The sequence below is a fragment of the Anoplolepis gracilipes genome, chromosome 9 (genome assembly GCF_047496725.1).
Source record: "Anoplolepis gracilipes chromosome 9, ASM4749672v1, whole genome shotgun sequence".
NCBI lineage: Eukaryota > Metazoa > Arthropoda > Insecta > Hymenoptera > Formicidae > Anoplolepis > Anoplolepis gracilipes.
This window is the reverse complement of record NC_132978.1, coordinates 2,955,148-2,977,474: the sequence shown is the minus strand read 5'-3', so window position 1 is coordinate 2,977,474 and position 22,327 is coordinate 2,955,148. Positions and strand designations below refer to the sequence as shown.

The following is a 22,327-nucleotide window of genomic DNA, read 5'->3' as shown; positions in this document are numbered from 1 at the left end:
GGTTTGGAGAGGACCTTGTTATTAATCACGACGCTGCCATCTCCCAGAGCAACGTTCGCTCGTTAGCCAGAATGGTGGTGGGACGGCGCGGTTCGCGCGATGAGGGGCGAGGAAAAGGAGAAGAAGGAGAAGAAGCGGGACAGAACGAGAGAGGCAGGAGGGGAAAAGGGTGGCCATCTCTTAATTACTTCCGCGCCAATTAACACCGCTTCGAATAAAGAACGACTACTCCACCACCAATGGGAGCGTGGTTCTGAAAAAGTCAGTTGCTGGCGATTTGATTTCATGTAAAGTGCACGAGTACCTATGGCATTTTTGCGAAATCGACACACATTCCCGGAATTTGAATCCCTCGTTCGCGTTGATTAAATAAGTATTTGGTTTCGTCATTTTCGCTGTAATCGTTTTTATTTTTAAAGCAAATATTTGAACAATTATAGTTAGGTATTATGATTTATTCATGTTACTTAGAAATTAATTCCGCATAAATATGCATGTGCAATGATGAGAGTCTTTTCGTTATGATTTTTATTCGTGTGATTTATATTGTTTGTTTATATTTTATATTATGTACGTATAGAATATGTATATGTATATGTGACTTTCAGTAGAAAATAATAGAATAAAATGCACAAAAAATTGTACATGTATACATACACTTATACTTACGCATACAATACATATAACTCTCAGAATCTATAAAAGTCAGGATTAGATAATTGATAGGAAACACACACGCACTGAGAATCTTGTATATACATATATGTAGTTAAGACAGCGTAATCGCGAGATCAGGCATACTTGAGTCAAGATTCCGCTTGTTCTTAGTCGAATGCTTCGCAAAGTTGGTAACAAAGTAAGCTGGTCACGTGCGGGGATAGTTCGGTGAATTCCATAAGATAAGGGAAAGCTCGAGACAGAAAGAAAAGAAAGAAAGAAGCGGCAGATGAGTGAGTAAGTCGAGATAGCCGAGAGGGATCAGCTGTAGTCTTCCAAAAGTGGAGTCTCGTGGGAAGTCAATCAACCGACCTTTCTTCGCCTGTCGTGAAGGGGGTGACTTTCTTTTAGACCCTGAATGATGCTGAAACACACTTTGTAGACACAATCGATTTTCTTTTATATTTGAGAGATGCATCGAATCTATATATTTAATAAAAATACACACTTATCGAAAAAAGTAATTTTTTAAAATAAAAATGTTTATGAAATATGATAAATAAAAGTGTAATTTTTAAATAAATACTCTAAATAATTAATATAAACCTTAAGCGCATTGAAATATTTTATATATATTTACATAAAAGTATTAATTGCTATAAATACATTTTTTTAAGTTTTAAATACACTTTTAAAAACACTTGTTAAAATAAAATTTTAAATATACATATACGTATTATATGTAATTAAAATATATCTTAGATGCTTTTTGCTTTGAATTTTTCGCGGATTGAGATGTAATATATTAATCATTTTCAGATTGAAATAATACAAATCGCAAGATCGAATGATGAAGCGAAAAATTGTAATACACTCATTTATTAATAATTAATTTGAAAGTCGAGCAATAATGGTGTTGTAAATAAAATTAGTTTTACAAAAGAATCAGATAGATCGTTATTGAAAACTACTGAGAAAAACTTCATTGATATAAACGACATGTATGTCTAATACGTACTTGTTAACTCTACACAAGCGTTGGCTGAACAATAATAATCTTTTCGTCACTCTGCGCGTCGGTGCTTTCCCCCACTTGCCTTCCCCTACTATGTCCTATGTCTCACTACGTCACACATACCAAGGATACAAATAAGGACGCGTCGCTATTTCTTATCTTATATCATCGCACAGTGTTTGGCACTCGACCTTTATAGGACGTAGCGCGCTGTTAGTCTTGTTATTTGTACGGCGACATTCGAAGGAATAGGTATGCGAACTTCGTATATACCGTATTATTCTTTAAAATACAATTAGTCCCTATAATCTTTATAATTAGCAATTGTTAACATAATTGTGATTAATTCTTATGATAAACTACGCATACAAATATCGTGATGATTACTTGATTTAAGTAATATACAAGCATGATGCATATATATGGATTTTATATACATGTATGTACACATGTATAATATATTTTATATAATTAAAGATTATTATTATTATAAAAATATGTATCGCCCGTAATAAAATAATAAAATTAATAGTTAATAATAAATAATTAAAATTAAATTTGATTGTGTCTGTCGTACTTTAATTCCTATTTTAAGTGGAAATCGCGAGAAGTATTGCTATGATATATTCGAAATAAGAATCGTCACAAGATACGTATATGGTAAGATGTTACACAAAAATCGTCAAAATTATAAACTAATTCTCATCCTTAAACTATTTTTTAGAAAATAATTTCAAAAATTATGGTGGTGAAATTACAAGTTAATTATAAAAAGATTGATTTATAATTGTGTACGTTGTTTTGTACGTCATTAAGTACACTTATATATCAATTATAATATATCGTAAGAATTTTTAGCAGCGTATTTCTTTTTTTAAAGTTTAACTGTAATCTTACTTTATTCAACATAAAGTAGAATAAAATTTTCCCGACTAAAAGTCAGGTGAAAAATTTGTTGTAATCAAAACTGGAAGATCAATGGTTGATAATTATATGATAGACTTGAAGAATTTTGATGCGGGCCTCGTGAAATATTCTGTAAACACGAAGATCGTTCTTTCTCTTTCTCTCTCTCTCTCTCTCTCTCTCTCTCTTTCTCGTGCATTTTCCCCCGCGTGTAATCGCGTGGAATCGGCTCGCGCGTGTAAAACGATGCGCACCGACGGCGCGGCATAATAAAGGTTACCCGCGTCGCATACCACGATCATCAGCGATGAAACAACGCGCGCGTGGTGGCCGCGGGGATCAGCGAAAGAGGGAGAGGAACAGGGAGACGGAAGCGGGAGAAAGGGGGCGAGCGGTAGTTCACACAGGATATGACGATATCACGGTGTGTATGGCGGTCGCGAGCGGTGGTGATTCAAAGGGGGCGGTTCGCCGGAGACCCGGGTGCGCGCAGAGCAAGTAGAGGGCGAATTGAGTGTAGAAGGGACGTCGGCGGCGGCAGGAGGCGGTGAGGAGGACGAGAGACGCGGTGGACGGAAAGGGGTGGGAGAGGGAGGGCAGTGAAACGTGAGCACGAAGGGTGGCGGGCGAGAGAGAAGGCGGGGGGGTTGTTGGAGTCGGGTAAGGGGATGGGTTGGCGATTGGCATTTAATTAGCGGCCGGATGACCGCCGCCGCCTCCGGATCAATACGCCGCCCCCGGGGGCAGTGTGCAGGAGGCAGCGATCCCCTTTCGATCCCCCCGCCTCCCCTCGCTTCTCCGCGTCTCTTCCTCCACCTCCTCCTCCTACTTTCCACCTACCGACCCCTTTGCTCCGAACCAGAGAGTACACCGGGCAGAACCGAACTCGTTTGCTTCGTCTGCCGGGCGAAACCCTTTTGCTCTCCACCCACCATCGAAGGATGGAACGAAATAGAAGCGGACGGTGAGGAAGGGAGGAAAGGAGACGGGAAGAGAGAGGGTTGCGCGCGCGAGGGAGAGGTTTCTGCCGCTCCTTAATCTAACCTCCTGACCGAGCTCCCCACGTGCGGGGAATATCCGGAAGCACTTCGGTTCAAAATAAAGAGAACCGACCGGGGGTAAGTGCCGCGGATCCTTTCCTTCGCGGTCGGAAGTTTGGGCGAATCGAGAAAGATCGGCGGTTGTCTTGTCCTCTCTTTTCTCTTTCTCTTCTCGGATCCGTTTTCCAGGGAAGAGGCGAAAGTAAAGGAGTACTCTGTCGATATTTCGGAGTGACGCCCGATACGCAATTATACGTCCGTTCGATATAATGGTCATTTGAGACCTTACGAGTTTCCGATGAATTATCAGGAAAATACGAGAGTATATGAAATACGCCATCTACTTCTACAAAATACTAGCTGTAATATGAAGTAATAATACAAGTTAGTGAATTAGTGAATATAAAAGTTTGACATGTAATTGTTTTCGTTGTATGATTTTTCATGATTAAATATATCTTACAAAATTGAATTTTAATTTAAAGACTTTAACGTTTTTCTAATTATTGTGTTTATTTTTTAATTCATATTTTTGTGACTTTTCTTAATTATTTCCAGTCTTATTTGTGTACCTCGTGTATAGAGTAGATTAACTTTTTAGACATCAAAATAAAATGACTACAATGTTTAAAGACTTTAATTTTCAATGCCAAATAATTATGTAATTATATTACAACTATAATAACAGTTGTATAACAGAGTTTACATTTTTCCAATTTTTCGAAGGCAATTTTCAATTTGTCAAGATCATGTTACTGAATTATTACACACACACACACACACACACACACACGCGCGCGCGCGCGCGCGCGCACGCGCTTGTCTTACGGAATAAACTTGCAAAGTATTTTTTACCTTTTCGGCAGTCACGACTTTTTGATACACGTCGGCGGTGCTCCATTTGTTCGATTCATTCTCGTCGCGGCTTCTTTTTTAATCTCGCCACTCTCGCTAGCGGCCGAAGTGCAAATCGATTCTCCCGTCTTCCCTTTTCGCTCTCGTTCGCGCAAGAGTTAATCAAGGTAAACAGACTTCATTGTTCCATAACGCGGCAGTTAAAAAAGAACAGGAGAGCCGCGGCGCATCGGACACGGTGCTCGTGCCAAATCAGTGTTTATGCTTAAAATTATGGCCGCTCGGGTAACAGCCTTTGGAAATATCGCCGAGTCGAAAAGGGTTCTCAATCCTCATCGCGGATGCATAGACGATCGACCGGCTGTTTATGATCGACGCCATTCTTAAAAGTACCAGCAGCAGTATGGATTGATACGTGTGCGTTAGCGTTATTGCCGCAATTATTTACAGTGACAGGTCTATCTATATGCAAATGTCCGTATCATCCTCTAATAGCTCGAATTGATATCGATAATCGATCAAGAATTACGTAAGCTGTACAATGTCTCGACATACAAAGCCACGGAAGACATCGTTGATCAGTACGATGTCGATTTCCAATACATCACAATCATGAGAAAATATCATACGAGAAATATGATTTTAAAATGCGATCAATTTAAAATAATCTCCAAAAGCGATCGTTTTATCCTGAAAATAATTGCTGTCTTTAAAATATTTAATTGTACACACAACATTTGTATTGAATATCTGTAACAACATCTCGTAATAATTTCGTGTTTTACATTTCACGTCATAATTGTCCAAATTTCTGCTAAAGCTCGCTCGATCCGATCAAGCGACTCGACAGCACGGCAGTTACGACTCTTCAAATTCTTATTTTCATTCGTTGTTGCGCGGACGCTTTTTAATATGTCAAGCTACGCCCAGATCAAGGAGGTCGCCGAACTACTTTAATTACATGTTGCGCTCTTAACGTCTTTATGTTATATTTTTTCGCGAACACGCAGCGCAGACTCGCAGCATCAAATACGCCTGGATTATACGCTTTTTACGATAACTTAATTGCACGTCTCATCTCTACGCGTGTCTTCCAGCCGGAAGATGGTCAAATACCAAAGCGGAGCACCTCTGGCCTCCGACCCCTTTCTTCCCTCCCTGCTCCTGCCTCTGGAAGAGGCCATTCTCCCCTCTGTCCCCCTCCCACTATCTCCGCCTCGTTGTTTCTGAAGGAGTGTATAAAATACGAGACTTGTTAACAATGTTCGCACCTACACGCGCGTGCGCGCTGGACCTCACGTACGTGTACCTGGTCACCCATAAACGCATTGTACCCTGGCAAGGGACCCCCTTTCGGCGACGACGACCTTCGGCCCTTGAGATCCTCCGGAGATATTTTATTCCCGCGGATTTTTATGAGCCGATATATCACACATCGACTGGGCCCCGGCAGGGTTGGCGTTATGTTCGGGGCCTGGACCGAAAAGGGTCGGGCCGTCTTTTCCATCGCAGATAACTCGCGCGTTGTGCAAGTTATCTCTGAGCGTATATGCATGTTAAATTCGCATTTTTAAGGACACGAGACTTAATTTTATATCGCACTAGGAACAATTTTTTTATGCTCGTTTGATAAAAAGAATTTATTTTTATCTAATTTTATCACTATTTGATTACGACTGCTTTTAAATGAAATAACCAACATGATCATATATATATATTATTTTTTAAGATGAAGACTATTGGAAGAGATCAAACCGACAATATATTTGACAGAATGTGTAAAAAAATATATATTACTTAAAGAGATCGAAAGAAGGAAAGAAATTAAACATCCAACATTCTAGAGTCAAGAAGAAATGATTGTTAAGAGAAAGAATAAATAGGATCGACCAGAAATTTTATGTATAGTCCTGCTACGAGAAACAGTGATTTTTTATATGTCAAAAATCAAACTCCGAGTAAATGTGTGAATCCGGAGAGAAACGTCTCGGCATATCGCTACACGATTTCGTTTTGGAAGAGTTCGTGAGCATGTCTATGAGCTTGTCGTATTCCGGGAAGAACGGCCGCCTAGACTGTAATCACTCATCTCGTGGAATAATGGTGCGCGACGTGCGTGATGGGATTGCTTAATATCATCTTTGGGAACGATGTTGCCGGTCAAACGGTCCGATTATCGATTTCCTGCGAACTGCACACCACGTTCTTCCTCTCGAAACACGCCTTCTTGAGCTCATGACCTTAAGGCACGAGAAATGGCCATCACTGTATATAATATATCGAGTCGCCGTGGTCGACCTTTCGTTTCATTCGGGCTCCATGTGCGAGAATTCCGTAGAACGTATGAAATTGTCGGAAACTGTGCTAAAACGCAGTGCGATTTGATTTTTATCAGAGCAAATTTCTTAATAACATTACATATTAAATATATCTCTCTAATCAAAGGAATGATATTGCAAATTGATTTGATGTGAGAATAATAGAAATTCGTAGGATTCATACGCACCCTATACATAAGATATGTAAAAGAATTTTTTTTTTTTTCTTCAAGAAACTTGCTTTTGGTATTTCCTTGTTTTTTTTCATCTTAATTCATGCTTATAATATATTCTAACATGGTTACGCATGTTTGAATGATATCTAAAGTCTCGCGATTTTTATTATGTGTGTAAGAATATTACGTTAAAGCATATGACGCGTTTTCGCGAAACAGACGTTTGCCAGGAAACAAAATCCCGTGCCAGAGGGCCATCAACCAGCCAGCCAGCCAGCCGGCCGGCTAGCCAAACCTCGACGAAATGTAAATCGCCGGTCCCTGTATACGTGAGCCCCGTTGAAATCGCGTGTGTCATTTCATTTGCAGAAGTGTGGCCGCGGAGTGTGTCACGGCATCGAAAGTTTCAGGTCGTTACGAGTAGTCAACCAACACGGTGAGACAATAGGGTGCCCCTCCCGGTCCACGCGGCCATTACGCGATTACGTGTCTGGATCGCTCGTAGTACGTACACCCCCTGCTACCGAAGTTTAAGCGTTATTGACGAACGTCATTTCTGTAATGATAGCCCAACATGCGATTTTAGTGTCTTGGAAGGGACCGCGATATAGAGGGATGAGCAAGGACGATCCAAGACATTTTAAACCGCTGACGTCTACGGATAAGATCGATAACAGTCTTGTTATCCCTTGTGATGCGGAAATATTTAACGGAATATTATAATAATAAATGTCAATATGTAAAATATTTATTGTGTAATACTAATTGTATTACTATTGTATCGATTAATCTATTAGCATTGAATAACTTCATTGTAATTTTTCCGACACACATAAAGAATGTCGAAAAATATTATGTAGAGTTCATTGCACGATTATATATCTATTCGCGTGAAGGGTAAGAGAATCTCTGTAAAATTGACATTATCATTTGTATCGTTGCAAATCACGTCAGCAGAATTGTAGAGAAGATAGCTGCTGCGCGTGTAAAACTACTTTACTGCAACAAATCATATACAATACAATTGCTGGTGTTATTATTTTTTATCAATTCGCACGAGCAACTTTGTTCGCGGTCAGACGGAGCTCGCCTTTCGATATCTCATCGCCTGGAAGTCGAGTCTCGCGGCGCTTCTCGATCGTCGATGAAACTGCAACGGCGATGCAACGCTGCCACCATCTATTACGCCATTACGGTTCATTTTCGTTTAACGGCCGACGATCGTGAACAACGGCGAAAGGTGTGGCCGTCACGATGAAAAGTCAAGGTGCAGGGAGACGTGGCTGTTAGACACAATGGTGACCGATGATACACCCTTCTTTTCCCTCTTCGTCGAAACGGCGACTCAATCGGAAATTACCGATGGATCGGGACGATAGAAACGCCATTTTATTAAAATGTCTAGTCATTTTTTTAGGCACGACTCGCGCATTGTTTCGTGATTTTCGTGTCGATTTGTTGAGAATTTTGTCTCGAGAATCGTAGCTGTCTCTTAAGAAATTAACAGATAAAGATTCGCATCTCTAGGAGGGTTGAATGAAAAATTTTTCCCAACATTTATTTGCAACCAAGAGCAGTTTGTAATAAATTTCTCGGAGTACGTACACATACATGAATGCGTGCACGCGTATTACAACGATCGTTTTACGATTAAATCGACGGATTATATTCTCTTACTACTTTTTTCGCTGCGTGGCTCGGTGTACAAGTCCTCGATTATTTTTCGCATTTGCCCGCGAGCTGTAATAACGAGATTTAGAAAACACATACACACTTGCCCGTTCAACGTCCGCCTACCTGTCCACGTGCGCGGCAAACGGAAAAGGCATGGAAAAAAAGGAGAGACAAGCAATTTTCTACTCAGTGGTAGAAAGGACCCGGGTCATTTCCCACAGGTGCGGAAGAACTCGGCTTTGTGGGTTTTTTCCACAGTAATTTCTCCAAATAATTGAGATTTAACCTTTGACTGAAATTTTCCTACCTGTCATGTGAAGGATTGAGACGTTCCTTTATATGATCATTTGTGTCAAATGAATTTGGGCTTAGGTACTCGTTAGTGTAATAGATAAATTAATCGTAACTATAATTCTACCGATATTTTAAATTGTGGGATACAACCCAATGATCTTTTTCGGCTGTGAAATTATAATTAATTTAAACGTCATTTAAATTGTCATTAAAGTAGTTAGTAATTTAACTCATATTACACAATCATGTACAAACTTGTGTCATTTAATTATTTTATAACAATAAAATGTGCTCATTAAATATTAATAATTACAATGTTAAATTAACACGACCAATAATACTCGATTTCTTTGTATAAATTTGAAAACGGGAAATTGTTTGATATGTAGTACATATTATGTATATTGGAGAAGAGGGAGAGAAAAATCTTCTACATATAAATATATGTACATTACTATATATGTATATCGTTGTCGCGTTTTTCACGCTACATGTATCAGGACCGACAATCGGGGTGGTATTATTTCATCGGTCGGAAATAGCGAAGGGTGATCTTCCGAGGAGGGGGTCGGGACCAAAGTTAGCATAGCTTGTGTGACTTAGTGGTCCTAGGGGTGCCGTCCATCAACCCTCGTAAAGAACCTTTCTTATTTTGCGATATTTTGTCGCCGACGCGATATTTATCGTCCACGTAGGACTGACCAGTAGCGTCGCAAGCTTTAATGAAATATTTATTGAATTATTTATAATTTAAAAAAAGAATCTGTATAACGCAATATATAAATATATAAATGTAAATATATTTCCTATTTTTAAAAAAATTATATATATTCAAAGATTAATTAATCGCAATTATTATATATTAATGGCTTAAAAAATATTACATATATATTTTATATAAATATTATTTAATGCAAAATACGTTATCTTTTCTTATAAATTGTAGCCAATAAAAGGACAATGCGTGTGCCAAGTTTCATATTCGCATAAACACGATGACACGCGCATCTCTCTTCACCGTTCGCTTTTGTTGGTGCCCAAGTACCCAACCAGTCAATTCCGCTACATTTAAACGCGTCTCGGTAAAATGGGCAGATATATCATACAAATTGCCATTGTGGTCGCGACAATATGCTAAACGCGTGGCGCGTTATGGATGGCTGTTAGCATTTCGTTATTCTGCCGACGTATATATACACTATTTAGAATGAGGGATATGTGCGTTTACGGCTGAACAAAAAAATCGCCTCTCTGTAGCAATTTTTTTCTTTTTATATTGGGCGAACATCTTTTTAATGCGTATTCCTGCTCGCGTCAGGAAATTAAATCACTCTCATCACTTTGCAGGCTATTTCGTTTAAATACTAATCATCTATTTTGTGTGACACGATAGCCGATTTATTTTATATTTTTATTTGCAATTTTTATTTGCAAAAGTAAAAGAGCGTGTGTCGATGAAAGCTACTAATACATAAAAATTCTCCGCTCTTGTGGCTCGTGATATTTCAATTCAATTTATAATACAGTCTCTTATTAAGAGAGATTCGATTTAGCGAGGGTATTTTCCGGTTTTTCGTTAATGCGGCACGCAAGATTGTATGAAGTTTCCCCGTAGGATAATGCCCCTCCACGCATTCATTACTCGCGAAAGGGTGGTGGGAGATCCGATCAGCGCAACGCACAGGAGAGAGCCTAAATCCTCGAACTCATTAATGAGCTCGCGCAGTCCACGGGCGACGCGCGTATACGCCCAAGCTTTATACTTGAGGTTTAATTCGTGCCGACCAAATTAATTTGCAACGATAAACGAAACGGTGTGTGCGTATGCTGTTAGCGCCGCTGCGTTTCGAATCGGTTCAGATTAGCTCTGTTCATTAAACACGGGCGTGCGCGAATTCGACGGCCGGATTTGCACGGCCGGCGCAACGGCCGTTGCATCAAATCATCAGCATCATCGACATCATCGTCGCAGAGAGCCGAGTTGAGTTTTCGGCACTTTCGCGTTATGTATTATGCGTTTCCTGTAATCGAGCTGCCGTATCGATCAAAATTTGCGGTTGGTTCCGAACAACGTTATCTGCGTTAATCTCAACAATGCAGTACACAAGAACGTTAAACTCGCGATGAAATCTCAATTTATCTTATTGTTAGAGTTACAAAAATGTATTATCGATCTTAATCGTTTCGAGAAATATCTTACTATTATGCTACGAAAAAGAAAGCTATTGTTTGAATTCTGTTTTTGAATTTTCAATATCTTTTCTGAATTTAAACTGGGTTTTATATATATTTATATTGAACTTTCTTATATTTACAAATAATATTGAATAGGGAAAAGAGAGATTAAAAATTGAATTTGCGCTCATTTAATACAAGGACAATTTAAAAACTCTACCAGTCAATTAAATAAAAAGATGCTCGACAACGATGAGTATATTCAGTTTCCTCAGTCTTGTTAATCATTTTCTCTGTCGCTCGCTTGCGAAGCATTTCGAATAATAATCATTATCACTCACAAATGACGCAAAACGAACGTCTGTACAGTGTTTCCAAGTAATGATAATTAGTGTAATGTCAAGAGATCTGATTTGTTGTTAGGCGATATTGGTTTCTCAGAGGAGACGCACGCGAATACAATGGCGCACTGTGAAACTGTTAATAACTGCTCGACGTTGATAATAATTATTAGCACGATAGCGAGCGTTATTGAATGGAAATTTTGCATAACTCATGTAATCCGTATCCGCGCGCAATTAATTATTGTGCCGCGATAAGTCGCGATATTATTCCCGTCCGTCCCTTGAGCATACACGCGCGGTTGGGCTGATTGCGTGTGTGTGCTAACGTCATGTCATATATTATACACGCATCATCGCGTTGCGTACGCGCACTTTCCACAGCTGATTTCGGCGTATTTCCTCAATCGTTTAATGTACAACCCGCACGATTCTATCATCATAATGATAACTCTATGACAAGATAATGACATCAACGAAAATCTCCTCGTACCACTTTTCGAAATTACTGTGTTTAAAAATACGTAACGGAGATGACTTTCTTTTTAAGTTAAGTGCGAATAAGTATTACCATAATAAAAAGTATCAGAAAAGTCATAATAATATTAATAATAAAAAACCGGAAAAAAATAAATTGCAGTACATCAGATGTCAGGTGCACGTTGTCAACTGTCTCTAAATAGTTGACAACTAACATTTTCACCCATCATCGATAAAATTCTTTCGTGGAATATCAGCATTTCAAAAACCTTGACCGAACGAAAATTTGGCCGCGGGGGTGCGATCGATCACGATTTGTGCGACAGGTCGATCGATCGTTCGGTAGGCGGCTTTCGGAGAAGCGAAGCTGATACAGCGGAGCTGCGGACGCTCTCTCTTTCTCTCCCTCTCCTCAACTCGACACAAAAAAGCCAGCTGCCGCGAACGCTAATTTCGGCACGCGCGCCGCGAGGCTTTTTAGGCGCCGTGATACAACGGAAAGCGTAACGCAGCGCGCATCCGAAAGCCGCAGCGCGCGTCCTGAATACCGCGCACCTTGCGCCCCGTTAATTACGCGCTGGCAGCGTGCGCGCACACGTTCCCGTAATCGCTTTTTGCGCAAACGCGCACCTAATGCAACTTTCGACGTGCAAGAGTATCGTACAACGCGGATCTCTCGAGAGCGCGTACACAGATTGACGTCAATATCCAACATTTCTAGGAACGGAAACAATCTTCGAATTAACGTAATATTACGAGATTTATTTATTTTATTATTATTTTTTATTCACTTTTCAAATATGTAATTATTTATGTGTTTATATATATATATATATTTGGAAATAAATGTAAGCAAGAGAATGTTAAAACTAAATTAAAAAACTAAAAACTTGAACGAAGTAACATCCGGTGGTAGTTACAAAGACCGAGGTACGGTTCGATAAAAATTGTAACAGCAAATACTAACGACGAAACAAAGTCAGAGAGATTCGTTTCCGGAGTGTTAATCACGTCGAGAAATGGTAGGCGCCTTTAAAAAGACGTTGCCAAAGTCGTTATCGCCCTAATCGAGGAACATACAACCGTGAAGAAATATGCGTATGTACATATGAGCGCGGGGCGCTCGTGCATCCTTAAGCAGGGAGTATTAAGGAAGGAACGAGATGATAAAACCCCGTAGCGGGGCCTACGGCTGGCAATAAATGTTTCGTAGCTCGTAAAAATGTTATTGCCTTCTGTGCGGCGCGATACCAGAAGACGGCGCGCGAAAGCAAAGGGGGACGTTGAGGTGATAGAGACACTCGAGTCAGAGCCTGGCCAATTCGCCGTGTATGTACAGTCAAGTACCGGCAGACCCGTATAGGTATACAAGCTGTGAAATGGTGATGTAACAAGTCGTAAGTAAGAATAGACATGAAAATTTACGTCATTATTTTAACGTAAAATCTAAATTCCTTGCTCTCTTTATGGCGGTATTAAATAATTTCTTTTTAACTGGCTTTGTTCTTAAATTATTTACAATGAAAGTTGAGTGACATAATCTGTCATAGCTACTTTTCATTCGTTTGACCTTATCTAGATTAAAATGTTTGCTGACAAACCATTCCTCAGACTATATTTATGTTTACATACAATAACGTTATATTTTGAACAATTGAAAAATAGAACTTGTGTGAATGTGTGTGCAAATGGATTTAATTTGTGACTAGGAATCCTATCTTTTGATTGCATTATTCCAATTATCCTGGTGTAAATATAACGCATACAATGGTACGCGTTGATCAGACTTGACGGTAGATAAGTCAGACTATGACTCGGACGTGTGTAAAAGAAGTCGGCTTGGAATATCATGAAAGAACGAACGAACGACACACCTCCTTTGCATGTAACTCGAGAAATAGCATTCGTCATTGCAAGACCGGTCTATTATCACGCTTGCAAGACAGATAGAATGACAATGCCAGACGGAAGTGAAAGATCCAGGAAGTGTTACGCGCGATATCATAACGTTGGCTGTATAAACCGCGTATTCATTTAGAGTTAAAATATTTTTACTTTTAAATACATCAGGAATAATTGATTTAATCTACATAAGAAATAATTTATCTTGTTAAATTAATGTTTGCGATAATGTTTTCCGCGCGATTTATAAATAGGTCAAATGGTAAAGAAAAATATATGCGATCTAATGGAACGGCTTAAAAGGCTTTTATTACTAATAAAAGAAAATTAGAGAGATTGGAAAATTAAGTTGAAAAGGCGGAAAAAATATTTGTAGCAAGAAATGTTAATTTAACAAAATTACGTTATCTCGAAACGATTGGAAATCGCCTGCGAGAATAAGATAGCACGCACGTTTCTTATTCCGACATAATAACGCTCCCTCTTCTTTTTATGTCGCTAATATCGCCGTATAATCTGTCGCCGTTTCGGAATAAATAACCCGCGGCGCGGCTAATAAAATTCGACGCCTGCGAAATTTTGTCGGTCCCGTCGCCCTCGCGGGTCGCTCTTTCGCGCGACAGAAGATTTCCGGCGGATGCGTTTCTCACGATGGCACGGGATACTGTCTATATAAAGACACATAGCCGAGTAGGGCGGAAAAGGCGGGCACAGCGTGCACCGCGTCGCTTCATTTGTCTTTATATTAACGTCGCTGTGTAACGTCGTATAACAACGTTATGACGACACACAACGCGGTGCTAACATCGCCGCGAAACAACTTTTTAACCCTCCCCCCTTCGCCCCTCGGCATTTTCCCGCAGCCCTTTTTTTCGCCTCTTTATAAACGCGCCGCCGTTTTACGAGGGACTCTGGCACAGCCAGAACTGCCTCTGATTCCAAATTATTACTCGCACACGGACGTCTCCGGGGGTAGCGTTTTTTCGGCAAATTAAATTTTCGTTACGATCGGACGGAAGATGCTTATGATAGAAGAAAGAAATTTACAAAACTGTACATTTATTTATATTAAGAAATGGTTTATCTAACGTTATATATTCTTCTCGAAAATTCTTTATCGAAAGTACATCGATAAAACTCAAAGATAACAAAAATAATGACTGCTATTCTTGAAAGTAGCAATAAATGAAATGTTATTAAAAAATCCTTGAAAATTGGGAGAATAAAAATAAATTAATTATTAATATGCATAGTATTGAAAGAATAAGTGAAATGGTGGAATATAATAATGATAAGAGCGACTTGGAAGAATAGAATAAAATCTGGGACGATCTCCCCCTAACGCATATTAGCAGGATAATTGTGGAACAAAGTTTCCTAGTGCAAATTCGTGTTGCTCGGCAGCAAACTTTCAGATCTCTGTAATAGACATAAGAGCGAAAATTCGCTTCTTCTCTTCTCGATCCAGAGGCAAAGAGATACGTCGATACCTCGACCTAGGTGTACGTATTACCTGCAGGTAGCTTGCAGCAAGAACGAGAAGAATAAAGTTTTCTGCCGCGCGCTCGTATATATAAAGTAATACCGATACGTGAGGTCGGCTCCTTTCCTGCCCCGGAGGCGGTATTGGATGGCGGCTCCCAGGGGGTTAATTTCGTGCCGAAGGGTGGAAAATATTCACGGTTCCTTAAAATCCGACGAGCCTGTCTCTTACGAGCTTTCTCTGGGGTGGCGTTACGGCCAAACGGTCACTCAAAATACTAGGGTCTTGCCGTTCATTTTTCGCTCGCCCATGGCGATCATTTCTTAATCTGCGCTATACTATTCAGGATATATATATGGGATACTAAAAGTAGAGCAAAATTTCACTTGCTAAATAGAAGGTGTTACTGTATCTAAATATTATATAATATTATATAATACTTGCCCTATAACTTAATAGTCCCATTTATTTTTATTAACGCACTGTCTTTGCTTGCAGTCCATCCGTTGCACGGTGAACGGCTGTTCCTGCGAATCCTTCACACCCGGTAAGCGTCACCTACGTTACTGCGAGAACTGTCATCACGGTTGGGTGCCTCACGGTAAGTCCAATCACGTGTACATGTACGTTCACAAAATAATTATCATGCATATCGCACTTTATTGGCATTTCCATAATCAAGCGCATTTTTTGGGAGGGGGGGGGGGAGGGAAAGAAAAAGAAAAAACGAGAGAAAACGCATGAAAAGATTTTCCCGGGGATATTCCGGCGCTTGGGTGTCGCGTGCGCGCGTGGTTAAACGCAAATTTTCCAACTGTCAGCATACTTCATCCGACGGGCCCTCAGGGACGAAATTCAATTTTCCAACGATGACCACTGCCCAGCCCTCGTTGGGCATCGCGACCGCGTCCCCTCCCCCTTTTGTGTAGAAGGGCATCGTGCGCGCGCGCGTGTTATCGAATACAACGATATAAGACGTCGGAATACTTTATGCCCTCGTAAGTTTCCGAATGTGCGGAAGTGAAGCGGGAGGAACGAGGGCAGGTCTCCGTTTCTGAACAAAGTTCCATCTACGACATCCGTTGTGAATACGCGTTCTCATATGGTTTACGGACACATACATACACGCGCATACGTCAAACCGCGCTTAAAATTCTGCCTGCTTGACCCGCGATAGATTGGACGCGGCGCGGCATGGAATACATATCAATTTCGGGCTTCCTTCCGCCCGGTCCCGCGGGAACGCGGTTGCATTCTCTCTCTCTCTCTTTTTTTTTCTTCTCTCCTTTCTCCGTATTACACTGGAACAAAAGGTGTCGCAACCTTTCGCGCGTATTTTATTGCGCAAAAAGATGCATGACGTAAGCGAGAAAAGTGATAATTATTCCTGCACTCGTCAAAGGTTGAATTAGAATTATTAACGTAACACGTTAATGCACCAGACGTAAGAGCAAAGTGCATAATTATGGAGGTATTCGAGTACTTGTCGGCTGCTCGCAGATTATGGAGTAGCGGTGTTGGACGTACATTTTTACAGCGAATCGAGTGCGTAATTCTTAATGAGCTTATCGATCAACCATTATTCATTATATTATATATATATATATATATATATATATGTCTCAGAGATAAAAGTATCGAGAAAACAAAGATTATGTTTCTATCATTATCTTGTTTTGAATATATTAATACAACTACTTACATTTTAAAATATTTATACAAAAATTTTTGTAAATTTAGCAGTAGCTTGATAAATATCTGAACCGATTAGAAATAATAATTAATACACATAGCATGTATGTTATTATATCATTAAGAAAAATATCGGTTTATCAATATCTTATATTTTGTTTCCTTGTGTCATATCTCAATCAGTATACATTCTTGTATATCAATTTAAAATTACATAAATTTAACAATAAGATATAAAGACGATTGCCATAGCTGTAAATCAGTTTTGAAAGTACGAATATAGTCCTTTTTCTTTCGATACAATATAAACGATTTAAATTAGAAATAAACAATCAGAATAGAAATACCTACCGTTACTGTTTGTTTCGAACCGGTTTCGCCGAGAGAAAATGGTACAAAAAAGATTCGTCATTATCGATCCGTCAGTGATTAGGATATAATAATTTATCATATATATTTTCAGCGATAAAAAAATCAACGTGCAACGACAGAATTATTATTGAGATTAATGAACATTACGTTTTAAATAATCCATATCAAAATTAATATAATCTCAAGTATAATGTCATTTAAAAATTTTTAAATATTGAATTCTTAAGTATTTTACATTCTATTTACCTTAGTATATATATTTCAATAATATAATTCAACTTAATTATACTTAACGGTACACAGTCTTTCTATTTATGATCGAAGTTAACTTACGTATTTGATTGTGCTTAAGTACTTAACACATGTCAAACAGACTAGGTAGAGCATTGTTGGCAATGCCACCGTAGATATGCATTGTGTGAGGCATCGTTGAACGCGCGTCGTGAACGAAATCACGAGTAGTGCGCTGACAAAGACCTTTTTAAATTGTAATGAGCTGCCAAAGAGTGAATTATGTGCCGTCCAAGTGCCATCGAGTTCTCGGCGAACCCCATCCTATAAAACCCCGCCATACACGCGTATATATATATCCCGGCATCCCTGTGGCCGCTCTCGGCCACCCCATGTCATGAATATATTTACATTGATCGGCCGTCTCGGCATTTTTCATTTGGCTCGTCGTTGTGTCGGATGGAACCGAAGTGTGTCTATCCCTTCGATACTTTATTTATATCGACAGGACGTGTCTGTCTTTTGAGGGCCGTGTGCTCGCGCGTCTCTCCATGCAGTTTTCATCGGAAACTCGCGTATGAGCGATGAACCCAACGCTAATGATTCTTTCGTCCTTGCGTGGAAATCCCTGGAGTTTGACAAGACAGCTTCCTGGGCCATCAATATATTCGCGAGTATATATCATATATGTGAATCTCTTGGAATCAAAGTCACGCTCAAGAGATGTAAGAATTATTTATATTATTTATTTTTAAGTGTTTATATATAGGGAGAATATACATTAAACAAATTTCAACAATAATTATTCCTCTCTTCCTCTCTCTCTCTCTCTTTAATAAGAGAAACATTATTTAACATCTGAAGAGATCACTTTGCATAATTATCTTTCTTGTCAAACATTTATTCAGTTTTAAATTTCATAAATACCTCTGGTTGTGATATAGCATGCGTCATCGGCATCGGGAACGATCGAGAAGAGTAACCTAGCGAGACCATTACACGCGGATTAACCTAAGCCGCGCGTTTTACGTACGATATATATATATATATATATATATATATATATATATATATATATATATATATATATATATTCACGACGATACGCGAGAATGGGCGGCTGGTTTCTTCATAAAAATCGCGGAAAGTAGATGCGCGTGTAATGAAGGGTTAAAACGAGCGAGGTACAGTTACGTGATTAAAGTCTCGATGTTGAGCATACATATACGTGTATAGGGACCTCCTTTCCGCTGCGGCGTAACCTCGACGATAAGAGGATACGCGCGTACTCTAAATCCCGTACGCGCCCTTTCTGGTAATATACGGGAGAGAGCAATTTATAGCGGCGAGAATTTTCCGAACTTCGCCTTCAATACTTTACGTGCCTGCGCGAACCGATCATCTACGGTCTCTCGCCATTCCGGTCGTCCACAATCTAGTCCAATTAGGCGTGTTTCATCGCACTTCATCGTACGTTTAGCTGGTTGCCGCGAATATCTATCGTGGCGAGATCGAAGTCATAAAGCCATTGGTTGATAATAAGTTGCAATATACTATTTTATACTCGATTTTATGTAGAGACTTATTTCAACCACGCTAAAAATTGCTACAAACATTCGCTAATTGTAAGCATGACAGAAGCCATTAATATTATATGTCATGATATAAAGGCACGCTTTTTTTTTCGTTGATTAATCTTTGACTACTTAATCTCAGATTGAAATTTTTTCATGCAATCGTCGGGAATCAAACTCGATGATTTTATTAATTGCTTACGATTGATTTAATTTTGTTTGCCTTATTGCTATAATATTTCTTCGCGTCTTATATCGTAGAGAATTTTATACGAGAATGTTGATTTTACGGTCCATTCTAAAATGATGGATAAAATTGCCGAAAGGAGGAAGTCCTTGATCAGTAATTTTACTTGGCTCTCTCAACAACTCGAGAGGAGGAACTATGCAGTTAAGAACGGTGACAGGGTTGAAACGCAACATCTGCGCCTCCATCTGCACCTCTCACGATCGGCAGCTGGCGGAAGGTGAAGGAAAGGGCCCCGCAGGGCCCTCAGAGGAAGACGTCGAACTTTGGCCCGCAAAAGGGATATACGCGCGTCTCGGCGCGTGCACGATAAATCATTAAAAAGGCGTAGCCCGGAGTGACGCGCGCCGCTGTTAATAAACGCGCCACCAAACACTTTCTTTCTCTCTCTCTCTGTGAATTACGGCGACCATGAACGAACGGGGGTTATACTTGCCCCCCGTCATAGTCTTTGTTTCGCATCGGTCTGTGACCGAACTCCGTACTCGGGCGACGGGGGATGATTTACTCCCTGTTCCGTGAAACACGCACTTGCAATTATTTATTCGAACGCTTATTATAATGATTTAGATCCTTATTGTAACATATAACAAGATTGGATGAACCTTTTAATGATACATATCTTTATTAATCACGAAAAGTGTTGATTTCAAAAATTGTGTTTTCAATTGTGAAGACAATTTAGTTTTAATATATATAATAGGTATAGATTATTATGAATATATAGCTGAAAATAAAAATGATTTTTATATTTAATGTATAACTTTGTGATTTTACAAATTTTTTTCCGAGGTGTGAAACTGTAAAAACTTATTATTTGTTGAGAGTTCTGACTTTATTTTTAGTTAGTTTTATCTTATAGTTTGTAATTTATAGTTTTAGAATTTTTGATAAGATTATACAAATAGTTCTGGCTATAAAACAAAAAAAAAATGATTCGGAATAAACTGAGACGTCAAGATCATGCTGCGTGTCACTTTGTCTGCCGATAATTTTTTTGGCATTTCTTATCAGATTTTAATCGCTTGAGAGTTTCTATAACAATAATTCTATAAAAAGTTCAATACGTAAAAATTATTAGAATATTAATTAAACAAATTAGATTGTTCGAGATGTCAGACGTATAAATGCTGGTAAAACATTCGTATCTCGTCTATAATAAATTAAATGTGCATATACATATGTATAAAAATAATAAATGATGCATATTTACTCTATTATTTGTAAATGATACAATTGTTTGTATAGATATTTGAATAATTGCAATATTTCTTCAAAATATAAATATAATACGTATGTAATATTATTGAATAAAATCATCGCGCAATTTCTTTTATACATATGTTCATATATTCCCTGATTAAAAATATTATATATTATAATTTTTACTATAATATTTTCTCCGGCTAGAGAGAAATTACTATTATATTATTTCGTTACAGAATAAAGAATATAGAGAAGTAAAACGTGCAGCGTGAAGCGTATTATGAAAAAAAAAAAAAACATTGCGGACGATTTTCGGAATTTGTCGACGTTCGCTACATACGAACACAGTCGCGGTAATACCTCGTAGTGCTAGTGTACAGTGATACCCCGTAGAAACCGACCCCCATCAGCCTGAAGAAGATACGTGCTTTAGTACTACGTGCTACAGCGCGACCAAGGTCAGTTTCTGAACATCACTGCCGCGGAAAGGTGATTCTCGGTTTCTCGTATCTTATCGGTCGAAAGAGAGGATTTCGCAGGCGAACAAGTTTCAACAGTGCCGAATTGAATAACGGGCGATTATCTCAACACATCTATTAGTCTGCGCGATCACGATTTACGTCTTTCGATATTCGTAGGCGAGATTGAGATAATTTACCGCGTTATTACAATTGGCAGGTTTCGAACGAGTGTCGGGAGAGCCGAGTTGAAAGATCAACAATCGTTTCGCTATCTATTATCCGCGCAAAAGAGTGCACACCAAGTTTTTTGTGTATATATAACGCGATGTACGCGCAATTTTATCATTTGTGCGACGGCAATCAAACAGGAAAGTATCGGTCCGACGTATCTGTATAATGTAATGTCTGAAAATATCAAGTTATATATTTATCGCTCGCGCGATGAATACTAATAATTTTTTCGCTTTAGTTTAATTTTCGCGTCGCAATTAAAATAAAGTGCGCGTTGACGATTATTATCGGAAGTGTCGTGCAAAATGTTGCGCAATCGTCATGTTTAATTAGTATATTCTCAATTAAGTGCAAGTATTTTGTAAGTGCATCGACAAAGAATTAAGAGAGGATAAGCAGGCTTGGGATATATCGGACTTTATCAGGGCAATAATGAGGTAATTTATTATGTTTTATTCGCGGAATTAATTTTTTTATCGCGGTGATCACATAGCGTATTTCGTACAATTCCATTTGGGTGTGTATAAAGTTGGCGTCTCATTTATTTCGTGGAAGTACAACAATTATTGATTCTAGCTTTATATTTAAAGTTCTAGATAAATTAAACAAATAGTTCTGGTCATTGAATCAAACAAATGGCTCGGGGCTAAGACGCCAAATTCACGCTGCATTACTCACTTTGTTTTCCGAGAATTTTTTCGAATGTTTTATTTTAATTCTATAAAAAGTTCTATACGTAAAAATTATTAGAAAAAAATTAAATAAAGTAAATTGCCAAATTAAACTGGTCATATTTCGATAATTATGTCGATTTTAAATGAGATTTCACGTTATTTCGTAATCACTTTTAATTTCTAGCAAAAGTTTTACGCGTAAAAATTATTAAAATATTTATTAAACAAATTAAATCGTCCGAGACACGCTAAAAGTATAAGTAGGTGAGACACTAGTCGTATTTTAATAGTTCTATCAACTTTAAATGAGATTTCATATTATT

General features: G+C 38.8%; 1 protein-coding gene across 3 annotated transcripts in view; it reads left to right on the top strand.

Annotated features, from left to right (window-relative positions):
- LOC140669725 (uncharacterized) overlaps window positions 1–22,327 on the top strand; it is a 243,534-nt gene that overhangs the window by 73,050 nt on the left and 148,157 nt on the right. For all 3 annotated transcript variants that reach the window (XM_072899779.1, XM_072899778.1, XM_072899780.1), the window contains exon 3: window positions 15,815–15,917. In XM_072899779.1, coding sequence (XP_072755880.1) covers window positions 15,815–15,917 — 103 coding nt within the window. The remainder of the gene's footprint in view (window positions 1–15,814; window positions 15,918–22,327) is intronic.